Source organism: Beta vulgaris, chromosome 1 (genome assembly GCF_026745355.1).
Source record: "Beta vulgaris subsp. vulgaris cultivar EL10 chromosome 1, EL10.2, whole genome shotgun sequence".
Lineage (NCBI taxonomy): Eukaryota > Viridiplantae > Streptophyta > Magnoliopsida > Caryophyllales > Amaranthaceae > Beta > Beta vulgaris.
Genome location: NC_079202.1, coordinates 5,609,032 through 5,621,665, shown reverse-complemented (window position 1 = coordinate 5,621,665; position 12,634 = coordinate 5,609,032). Strand labels below are relative to the sequence as shown.

At 33.4% G+C, this 12,634-nt stretch overlaps 1 protein-coding gene across 1 annotated transcript; it reads right to left on the bottom strand.

Moving 5' to 3' along the window:
* Positions 1-8,196: 8,196 nt before the first annotated feature.
* Positions 8,197-11,553, bottom strand: LOC104883521 (hypothetical protein). The gene is made up of 2 exons (XM_010668059.4): positions 10,701-11,553; positions 8,197-10,526 (listed from the first exon to the last, which is right to left on the bottom strand). The coding sequence occupies exons 1-2, from the start codon at positions 11,067-11,069 to the stop codon at positions 8,655-8,657; spliced, it is 2,241 nt and encodes a 746-aa protein (XP_010666361.1). The 5' UTR covers positions 11,070-11,553; the 3' UTR covers positions 8,197-8,654.
* Positions 11,554-12,634: the final 1,081 nt, after the last annotated feature.

The following is a 12,634-nucleotide window of genomic DNA, read 5'->3' as shown; positions in this document are numbered from 1 at the left end:
TCAGTTTAGTTTATTTCAATTACTAATTTATTTATTTTTATTTTTATTTATTTTTTTATTTTTTATTTATTATTATTATTATTATTATTATTATTATTATTATTATTATTATTATTATTATTATTATTATTATTACTATTAGTTAGTCCCTTTGTCTTTTTTTAGTTGCTACATTTTACCGTTTAGACATGTATTTTCTTAGTTACTATATTTGTCAAATATTTCTGCTTTTAGTATGTGTACACACATATGATGTATCTTTATACCCTTATTTTGTCTTCATCACACAAAAAGACAACTACTCTATGCTTTATTGCTCTACTTTTCAATGGTCCTGATCGGCATGGTTCCTTGGTCTGTGTTAAAGTAAATGTATCAACTAAAAAAAGACGGAGGGGGTATAATTTAATTCAGAGTCAGTTGCAATCAGTTCAGTTTATTTCAGTTCAATAAATTCAATTCAGTTCATTTGTTTTATGCCGAATAGAACATGCCCTACTAAGCATAACACACAACTTTTATCACTCTCAAACCACTGATCAATTATCATTCATTCTAGTTCTAGTTCTAGCTCTAGCTCTAAGGGACTGTTCTTTTCGTTATAAAATAATTAAACTGAACTGAAATGAATTGAACAAAACTGAAATTATTACAACTGAACTGAATTGAATTGAATTGAACTGAAATGAACCGAATTAAATTATAACTAATAGTAATGATAATAAATAACTTAGGAACTGAACTTAATTGATTGAAACTGAACTGAATTGAATTGAACTGAAATAAACTGAAAATAAATTGGGGAGAATAGACCCAAACACACACATCCACACTACAAAAAAAAGCTTATATAGCGACGGATTTTTGGAGACGGATATATATCCGTTTCTAATTTAGAGACGGAATATTGATAATCCGTCTCTAAATTTATTTAGAGACGGATTTTTTAAATCCGTCTCTAAATTAGAGACGGATTTTTTAAATCCGTCTCTAACTTTAGGGACGAATTTTGAAAAATCCGTCTCGAAATAATTTTAGAGACGGATTTTGAAAATCCATCTCTAACTTAGGGACGGATATTGATAATCCGTCCCTAAAGTTAGAGACGGATTTAAAAATCCGTCTCTAAAGTTAGAGACGGATTTAAAAAATTCGTCTCTAAATTTACATATGAATATTTTATTGCACGTATTTAATTTAGAGACGGATTTTCAAAATCCGTCTCTAATTTAGGGACCGATTTTTAGAATCCGTCTCTAAATTTAGAGACGGATTCTAAAAATCCGTCTCTAAATTCAAATATGAATATTTTATTGCGCTTCTTTAATTTAGGGACGGATTTTAAAAATCCGTCTCTAAGTTAGAGACGGATTTTAGAAATCCGTCTCTAATTTAGGACGGATTTTAAAATCCGTCTTAATTTAGGGACGGATTTGAAAATCCGTCTCTAAATTAGGGACGGATTTTTGAATCCGTCTCTAATATTTCTTCTACATATTACCAATATTATGTAGAGAAGTATACAAGTTGTATTTGTGTAGTTGGTTGGAGCTTCTTCTCGTTTCTTTGAGGTTACAAGTTCGATTCCTACAAACAGCGATTCTTGCGACTGTGGAGTCTTCTTATCCTGCCCTTGTAGAGCTGAACCGGGTTTACTTAAGGGATATTCCTAAATGGTAATGAGATCAACTTGAACTAGGTAGGTAATAATAGGTGATTAAATATAATCATGTAATATTAGGAACTATCGTGTTGTTAATTTCTTTTATATATTTTTTATATTTTCAGCGAATTTAGAGACGGATTTTCGAAATCCGTCTCTAAACTTAGAGACGGATTTTCAAAATCCGTCTCTAAGTTTAGAGACGGATTTGCAAAATCCGTCTCTAAACTTTAGAGATGGCTTTCGAAAATCCGTCTCTAAGCTTAGAGACGGATTTCCTAAATCCGTCTCTAAGCTTAGAGACGGATTTCCAAAATCCGTCTCTAAACTTTAGAGACGGATTTTTAAAATCCGTCTCTAACTCGAATTAGCGACAAGGGTTTTGAGAGGGACAATATCCGTCTCTAAATCCGTCTCTAAGCCCATATAGCGACGGATTTGACCTTTTTAGGGACGGATTTTGTCCGTCTCTAAATGGACTTTTTTTTGTAGTGCCAGTTTAATACATTTTACAACTTTACTAGGCAATAGAACAGCTTCATTACAGAGTGAATAATTTCTTGTTCTCCAGTTTAACACCAATGTTTAGTATTTAAAATAAAGTATCATATTTTTTTCCTTGCATAATGCTAAAATGGGTATTAATTCCTCACATGCGCCAAAGTTCAAATTAATCCATAGGTACCGTCCACGTAGGACAGCACGCGGTAATTTTTTTTTGTGTACTTAATTAAAACCGCTACTTCGAGTAGCGGTTTCCTCTTAGAAGCCGCTGCTTAAAGTAGCGGTTATGAGAAAAATAAACCGCTACTTGAAGAAGCGGTTAAGTTTAATTGACCGCTACTTAAAATCGCAGTATACTACTGAAACCTTCCACCTTCAAGGCCAGCAGTCAATAAATGTAAACTGCTACTTCGAGTAGCGGTTCATTAACAAAAACCGCTACTCTAAGTAGCAGTTTATTGAAATCCCCAAATTTGACCTAACTTTCCAATTTCTACCATTTCACGGTTTCATTCTCTCAAAAAATTTCTACATCTTCTATGCATGTTGCCCATTCATCTACCACGACACCTTTGCTTTCGCCTCCAGTCTGTCAAAGGACCTACCGACAATGTGAGACCACCACTCTGTCTTCTCTTGATGCCATTGCGGAGTCTAATGAGTCCACACCTAGTTCATCTAGACCTACACAAAAGAAGAAGAGGGGGCTTAGCATTTTCGTTTATTGTTTATATAGTTAGTTAGTTAGTTAACACTATGTTACATTTTAAACTATGATGTGATTGATCTATCATTATATGTCATTTTCTTAATCTCTCTTCATCATTAAGAAATTCTTGGATAAATTTGAATTTGCATGAACTTGGTGTTTGGTGATTGATGTGTGGATAAAATTGGTGTTGTTGGATGAAATTGGAGAGATTTGGTGCTGGAATTGTAGGTTGGAGAGCTTATTTTGTAATGTTTCTGGCATTTTGGCTAGTTATGTTAAAGCAACACTGGTTGGGGTTTGTGTGCATATAAACCATTACTTTGAATAGCGGTTCCTATACAGCTCCAGTTGCTGCCCACAAAGAACTGCTACCTGGAGTAGCAGTTTACTCTACTTAACCACTACTTTGAGTAGCGGTTAATTATAAAGTGAACCACTACTCCGAGTAGCAGTTTATTTGGGCGAAAACAAAAAAAAACAAAATTTTCTTGCGAGCTGTTCTACGTGGACGGTATCTATGGAATTAATTTGAACTTTGGCGCATGTGAGGAATTAATACCCATTTTAACATTATTCAAGGAAAAAATTTCAGGTTTTTTATATATATCTCATTAAAAATTTACACATGTAGTTAGATACCTAACCTTGTTATGACAATAATAAGAGACTATTGTAGATATAAACTCTTACTCCAATTTCTTATATAAAGTTAAGCTATTGCTTTCATCCCAAAACTTTGCACGGTTTATTTTTCAAAATATCATGTAATTAGTTATCATGTCATTATGTCAATTTTCGTCACTAGACAAAAAGTTATAAAAAGTAACAACCCGGGACATCACCAAGGACACTCACTAGTTAATATATTGAAAGGCTTTCCTAAACGAAGAATGATGTCACATGGCACGTTTTCTTATAGTGTTATATTTCATGTAATACACGTATAATAAAAAATTAGGAAGGCAAAAGCTAATGGACGCCCCAGGGGCTCTAGATAAGAAATATATATTGTTTTACTTAATTACTCATATTTATATAAAATAATATAATAATGTATAATTTCAATGCAATGCAATGCATTTAAATGCTTTGCATTTGAATTAAATGTTTTCCCCTTTCCTTTTGAAAAACATTAAATGATTTGCATTGGAATTATACATTATTCTATTATTTTGTATAAATATGAGTAATTAAGTACAACAATATATTTCTTATCTAGCGCCCCAGGGCGTCCGTTAGCAAGATCCTATATTTCATTAATTAACTAGTGTTTAGGCCCGGGCGATGCCTCGGGATTTTTCTGTGCTACAATTTAGTAGTAGTTAAATAAGTCATCTCATACTCATTTAAAAAGTTATGTCATTCATTACATCGATTTCGAGAGTTCTCTTTTCATACATCATCATTAATTTTGATTAAATAAGCAATACTAGTATAGTGGAGTGATACTTTTATCTCTTTCTTTCATACTTGAAATTGTGGGTTCGAATGTTCACGTATGCTTAATTTATTTTTTTACTATATGAGAAACACGTGGATAGAATGTTACTCAATAAAGGATGGTGACACATGGCATATATACGTTCTAAGAAATGCTTCTAATATATTAGACGTGGATGCGGCCTATGCCCATATTTACTTCCTCCATTTCATACAGCCTTATGATCAAATTTTGTTTATAGTATTACTGTAAATATGAGGGTAGTACTGTAGTGGTCAACACTGCTATTCAAATAGTATCATGCATACATAATTAATTTTAATGAACATGCAGAATTATATATTTTAAAGGATGTAAGGGATATGTTTAATAACATTAACTAATTACAACACATATTTATAATTTTGTGGAAACATGGATCACTAAGAGATGTTAGATTAGACGGTGATTCTTTAAAAACTCTGACATAATGTCAGGGGTTCAAGCCTAGGCTTCAACATATTTATTTTTTAAATAATGACCACTTGACTTTGTTAGTTAACAGACACGTGGCAGGAGGAGGGTGTCATGTGGCGCATCGACGTTGTTACGCACGCCTTTTAATATATATGTACTAGAATTTTTTGCACGCGATGCGTGCTTGAATTTTTTTCGAAACGGAAACTCGATTTTCTTCTGCGTAAGAGTCAAAATTTGAACATAAGACATACGAAGTACAATTGTTTTACGTTACAAAATTTGATTGGTTTAGTTTCTGTCACTTAAGTCTCTCATCATTCTTTTTGTTTTCTTTTTTACTTTTCAAAGTTAAATTCTATAAACAAAATACATATTTTATTGAATTTATTTATGATTTTTAATATTATAATTTTTTAGTTGATTTTTGAATTAAGTACAGTATTTAATAAAATTGTAAAGAAAGTGGACACTTTGATTTCAAGTTAACTTTTTCATAGGTTATAGTTTGTAAGTGAAATTTTTTTAAACTTTTGTATAGTTTCCTCATTTTAGTGATTTGCATAACGCAAATTATGTAATTTTATGATTTTAGTTGACTTGTGAGTGATTGTTATAATTATCTTTTTGGTATTTTAAACCCCTTTTGATTTGTAAGTGAATTTGTAATTTAGAATGGGAAGGGCGTAACATAGTCTCTTTATTTTGGGACACCATAGCTCCCCCATTCCCTTATATAGTAGAAATATGTTGTACTTTAATTTTTGAATGATATTTTACATAAACTTTTTTACCTTGGTAATTAATCGCTATTATATAATAGAAAAAAATAGGTCCAAATATATGTAAAAGTTTCATTATATATTGGAAACACTATAAAGAAAGTAAATAATGTTTTTTCTTGTCTAACTTCTAAATTCTGATTTCATTACAAATTCACCTCTAATTTTTATCATGACCCACCATTAATTGTGAATGGTTCTTGAGAATAGTGATTTGTAAGTAAAATTTTGTAAATGTTTTTGTATGTATTGACGTTCTAGGTTATTAGTTTTAGTTTGTATGTAAATTTTAAGTTTTAATAAAGTTTCCTGATTATTTGAGTGAATTGCGTGATTTTTATAACGTGATTTTCTCAATTGTATGGGTGATTTGTAAAGTTTCTTCCTATAAGTGATTTGAGAGTGAGTGTTGTAAATTAATTTTCGGTAGTTTTCTTTGAGTGTCGATTTTGATTTTGACATTCCTTTTGTAATTGAAAAAGGGAAAGGGGGCAAAATAGGCATTTCAAAAAAGGAAACCATTGCTCCCCCCTTCCCTTATACAATAGAGATAGATGTATAGATATTCTACTTTAAAATGATAACATCAAGAATAACTTGATTTAATGATAAAGACTTTAATATATATGCTTGTGATTATGGGTTGAATCTTATACAATACATTTCCTAATTGGATCTTGCTAACCCATAATCACAAGCATATATATTAAAAAGTCTTTATCATTAAATCAAGTTATTCTTGATGTTATCATTTTAAAGTAGAATATCAATTAATGAAATATATAATTACGCGGAATATAATCCGAACCTAAAACTAGTGAACTATTAAAATATAAGGAAACCTTTTATTTGGGTGGACACCTCCAAATTTTTCTTTCCTGGTCAAACCCAAAAAAAACTAGTAACCACCTAATCTCTATTATATAAGCCAAGGGAGGAGGTGTGGTGTCCTCTTTTGAAGTGACTAAAATACCCTTAATGATCTAATTAATGGAATGAAAAAAATTACAAAAGCAAATCATTTAAGAATTCTCATTCCAACTTGCAATTTAAAACAAGTTTAAAATGGTATATGCATCAAATACTTCAATCAAAAATTAAATGGACAAAATATTTATACTTTATAAAAAAAGATGGCATACATAACGTGCATATGAAAAGTCTGAACATTCACTACCTTTGATACTCTTTAATTCAGTTAAACCAACTCGTTATTTTTGTTCTTTATGTTCAATATTCATTCACAAAAAATTAATGTTAACAATCACTCACAACCTTTTTTATTTTTTTACATTAGCGAATTAATATATTTAAATTCATCTAACAGTTGAATTTTTCATATTTAAGTTTAATCATAAATAAAGTACGAATGGAGTATCTAATAGAATAACAAAATTTGAAATTAACGCACGCATCGCGTGCATATGAAGGCTAGTAACAATTGTGCATTAGATTGTGAGATATCGCTTGACATCCTACTCTTTTTATTTCTACAAAACTGAACATTTAATTTGCTTATATTAGGTGGATTGTGAACACTTTTTTTTCCCTGAGGGGCCATTGATTGTGAACTTTATGGCAGAGGAGTATATGAAGTCGACAATATATCTCATCTCAAGAAAAAAAAAATCGACAGTATATCTCTGTCCAAGTTGAAGTATTTAATTAAGAGGTCCTGTGTCATTCATGCAACTTATGATTCAGCCATTATTATGGCATCACCACCCCCCCATTCGGTGTAATGTTGAGTAATTAATGATGTTAGCAAATGGCTCTATCTCAATAATTAAGCAATATTATTTCTAACGAAGCAAATGATACACAATTATGAAATCCAAAACATTGCTTCATTTCTTTTCAATATGTTTGGGTCATCGGGTGGTTATTTCACTTCAATTTCACAAATTTACTCAGGCATAAATAATTAAGATTTCATTTCGGCATAAATAATTAAGTTACTAAATGGATTAAACTAGTTACCCAAAGAAATTAACCTCGTCACTGTTGTACTAATTCTCTTTTTAATATTGGACTTACTATTGTCTAATTTTAATTTAAAATTAGACGGTCTTTTACAAGACAAACTCGAAATAGGAAAATATCTAGAAGTGGATCTTTACGATTAATGAAATGAACCTGTGGAGTTGATTATGAATTAGACCTCAAATAGGAGAATGGCATTGCTTTTACTCGACCGTTATGGTGTTTGATCATTAAGAGTAGATAGATGACCAAATTAATTCCATATTATCTTAATAAAGAGGTAGTCCATAATCGACTGAACTTAGGTTGGAAATAATATAACAGTATCGTCGGATGTCGGTATAAGATCCATACATATTCTTTGACAAAGAGAGACGCACGTAGTTAGTAATAGTGGATAGCTAAGAGTATTAGTGTAATATATATTATCCCTGTTTCATATTATTTGCAAAAAATTGATATAAAGAGTGAATAGAAAATGTTTAATTGTTACAAATAATAATAAACGAAAGTAGTATATAAACTTATATTTTTAATATAAATATATTGTTAGGGTTATCTAGAAAGGTAAGCCATGCATCATTAGTTATTCATAGATAGATGTTCACATGAAAGAAAAAAAAAAAAAAGGTTCAGGTTATTACAAGAGAAAGCATCTTTGTACCTTGTTGTCATCTATTTTCACCCAAAAGCAGGAGACTGCTAAAAAGAACACTAAAAAGGCTTCCATCATTGCTTACATTTACAACTATCCCTTTTACATGAGTAAAAATCAATGTACCCATTACATATTGGATTTTCTTTCCTTCTTCTAAACCTTAAAAATAAAAATGTTAAAAAAGAAAATAAAAACAAGGTATGGTCCCCCTAACAAGGCCCAAATAATCCCAAATCACATCCATCATTCTAATGTGGGCCTTCGTCTCTTTCTGCTGAAAAAAGGCCCGCGCCGTCGGGTACTTCCTTGTTCCTCCCTTTCTCTCTCTCTCTCATCATGTGCCCACGCTACACCCCCTCATTTTTCTCCTCTAATAATGTTTAGATTCTCTTTTTCTTTTGTTTTGTAAAAAAAAAAAAGTAAAAAAATACTACAATTTTTTTAAAAAAATAAAATTAGAACCGAGCATTTTCAAAGCCATGCAAATCACTAACAGACCGGTTCAAGGACTTCCTCATTTTAGCCACCTTAGCAAGCCGCTCAGCCGATCTCCAAGCCGAGGTCGGCGTAAGCGGCTCGCCATTCTCATCCACCATATGCTGGACCACAGTTGAACCCTCCTGCTCCTTCTGCACCTGATACTGTCTCCGCCAATGAACATGTGACAACTCACACTCTAACCCTCTCGCATACTCCTCGGCTGAAGCCAAGCCGTTAGCCGAGGATTGCATGACTAAGGCTCGAGCCGAGATAAGAAGGTGGTGAGCACTGCTAAAATCACAATGCTCAACAAGTCGTCTCGACTCAGCAACAGCTCGAGTATAAATAAAAAGGTTCCTAAGCCGTTCTATCCTCGGGTCCGAGGATCGAATGGCGTGGGGCCGCGGGACCAATAGGGCCCGCTCCCTCCCATACATCACCTCTTGAGTAACCGGATCTTTATAACTGCAACGAACAGACATCACATGGTGGGACCCAATAGCTGACATGGGCACTTTGAGTTCTATCAACAACTCTCTCTCCTCTTCAGCGTACAAATCCCCAAGCCGAGCCGAGTCACAGCTCATTAAACTCGGTCTACCATTACAAGAATAAACCGCCATTATCTCAGCCGGAGCTGAACCGGAAGAAAACCCGAGCTGAACCCTTAAATCCTGAACCACAACACTTAACAACCCACCAACACATTTAGCAAACGCATCTTCCTTCGGTTCATGGGTTCGAAACCCAAACCCCGAAGGATGAACCGGGATCTCAATATGAGCGAACCGGGTCGAAGACATTTGAGAACTTCTCTGCCGTTGATTAGACGTAACCGGATCATCTTGACCATCAGATAACAAGATAATACTACAAACCGGGTTTTTCTCTCTTCGATCTTCCAATACTTTCGCGGCTTTTTTAAGAGCTTCTCCAACTGAAGTCCCTTGACCACAACTAAGTTGGTCAACGATCTTACGAGCCGATTTCTGACCCTGTGACCTCATCCTACGAAGCGGCATAAGCCGCTGAGGAGCCGAAGCAAAAGCCACAATAGCAAGCCGATCAGCCGAGCTAAGCGAGGAAATAACAAGTCGCATGGCTCGCTTCAACATCTGTAGCTTAGACCCTGTCATACTCCCACTTATATCAAGAACCGTCACAAGATCAATTGGTGCACGGTGGGTAGGAGAGAGAATCGACGCCGGTGTAGACGGCGCTTTTACTCTTAAAGCCACCGCGTACGTCTCATGAGATCGGCTACCCGAAACAACAGCTGCTTCGGGTAGCAGCTTGACCTCAACATTCCTTGATGATTTTTTATCTACTGAATTATACGGATCAATAGAAGATGTTGTAGTAGTAGTATTAACAGTTGGTGGTTTTCTGGGTGTAACAAAAAACCCTTGAAATTCCTCAGAATCTTCAGTTTCTTCAGCCTCTGGTATAGGGTTGAACCGAGGGGATAAAAGTGGTTCATCGTCGTTATATGGTCTTTCTGATGATTTTTTCATCGATTGGACTCGTTTGTCTTCGAAATGGATCCTTGCACTTCCAGTAGGTGTCGCTGGAGCACTTATTGCTGCGGAGGCGGATGTGGTGGTGGTGGTTGTGGTGATGGTTTTTTTGTCGACAATTATTTCCTCGGATTGAATAGGGTTGTTTTTGTGGAAAGAAAGAAGAGGGACATCTTTCCATGTGATATTACAAACTGGACAAATTAAACAGCCTTGTTTCCTCACATGTGCCGCTATACATGGGAAATGAAATGCGTGTGAGCATTCCGCCGTGTAAATTGCCATCCCTTGCCCTGTTTTCACACTCTGCATACATATTCCACATCCATTCTGCCATCCACAAAAATAAACTCAAACATATAAGAAAAACCAATGTAAACCAATAAAACCATATACTACCGTTTTCTATTATTTTCAACGATTACACATTTTCCCTTTCTATTTTATGTCAAATCGTTGCACATAATAAAAAAAAAACGGATTACTACGATATTGTATATATACCTTAGTAAGACGGAGGGTATTCTTGAGCATAGCGAAAGGTGAGCGTGGTGATGACGGGTTCGACCCTAATTTGCATTGCGGCTTCGGGCTCGGACCGAGGCTGTTGCTAGTGCTGGTGGAGGTAGTAGTTGTTGCGGTGGTTCGGACGCGTAACCGAGGTGTAGATGGGTTGCTAATGCTGGAGAATAAACTCAATTTAGTAGAAGTTCTTGGACTTGGATTTGGATTTGGATTTGGGACTGATTTTACATCAACAACTTCTTGTTGGTGTTGGTGTTGGTGGTGGTTATGATGGCGGTGTGTAGGTCTTTCTTTTTCTCTCTCCTTTGGAATAGTTGAACAAAATGCTTTTCTCCAACCAGTCCCCATGTTTTTTTTTTTTTTTTAAGAAGAAGAAGCTGAAAACTATATGACTCAGAAAAAGTTTGTTTGGGTTGTTAATGTTTTATAAGAGGAAGAAGAAAAAGAAAAGTAGGGACTTTTTTTAGTTGTAGTAAAATGGATCTGATAATGCCAACACAGAAGACAAAACAGAAGGAAGAATCATGGGATCAAAAGAAAAAGAAGGAAATTTTTATAAAACAATGCAATATATGCTAAAAAGAAAAGGAAAGGACCTAATCCAATGACCCAGTTGTTAGTGAGTGAGCCCCCCCTTTTTATTTTTTCTATACTACTATTATGATTTTATGAGAAGAACAAATTTCCCAAAATTGAAGAAAATGAAGTTGTTGTTTTTATGTTTTTGCTACAGTAAGCAAGATCTCCTTTCTTTCTCTTTCACTTTCTCTCTCTATATAAAATTCGTGATCCTTTGCTTCTCTAGGGGATATGAGATGGGAATATGGGATGCTTTTTCTAAGTTGAATTTATAATATATATTCATTGGAAATGGTATTGTTTATTTATTTACTTTCCTCCGTATCATTTTACTCGCTACACTTCTCAGTTCACGGACTCCTAGGCAATTTTTGGAGAAGAGAAAGGCAGAGAGTAAAAAGAAAAGAGACCCATGTGGGAAGAGAGAGATAGAGAGAGTTTATTGCCCAAAAAAAAAAAGTATAGCAAGTAATGTGAAACTTTCCATAATAAAAAGTGTAGCGAGTATTTTAAAACTGACGATTAGAGGAAGTATTTTTTTAATTGAAGGTAAAATTGGAGTGTAAAACTGTGCATGGGGGTAAATTTTAATTTTTGTTTTACTGTAATTGGTCAACGGTTGTCTTTTACCTCTCGTTTTTTCCTCTTTCTGACTCAGTTGGTCTGCACGATCCCGTCTGTTGCAGCGGAAAGATGAGTATAGCTTTATATTTGCTCCATCCCTCACTCTGAGTTTTCAGATTTGCTTTTGATTTTTTGAGGGTGTGTTTTTAGATTTGCTTGATTCTATCTATATGCTTTTCTTTGACTTTTTGTTTCTTGACTTTTAAAAAATAAATTTTAGATCTAATAAATTTAAATAAAATTTCAGAAAAGTTTCAATATGCTCAAGGAAAATTAAATATAATTATTTGTTACACATTTTGTGAAAAAACTATGACACATTTTGTTAAAACAAATATCAATATTTTGTTGGTATATGGCCATAAAGTCAACTTTCCGTTCATTAACTTTTACTTAATTCTTTTTTTGACATGAAATTTTTACTCATCTTTATCTCTCCCATAACATATAGAAGTAATTCATTTCATTTTATTATATTTATATATCTTCCACTTTTTTAATTTCTTTGAATTGAACTAGAAAAAAATAATAGTACAACATAATAACAATGAAAGTAATATACAATGATGATATTACATATATACTTCCTCTAATTATGTATTTTTAAAAATTATAAAAATATTTATTGAAACAAATCCAACAACATTATTATATAAGATCATTTTTTATTTTTATATATTAGTTTTATGATACAGTAAAAAAAAGTAAGA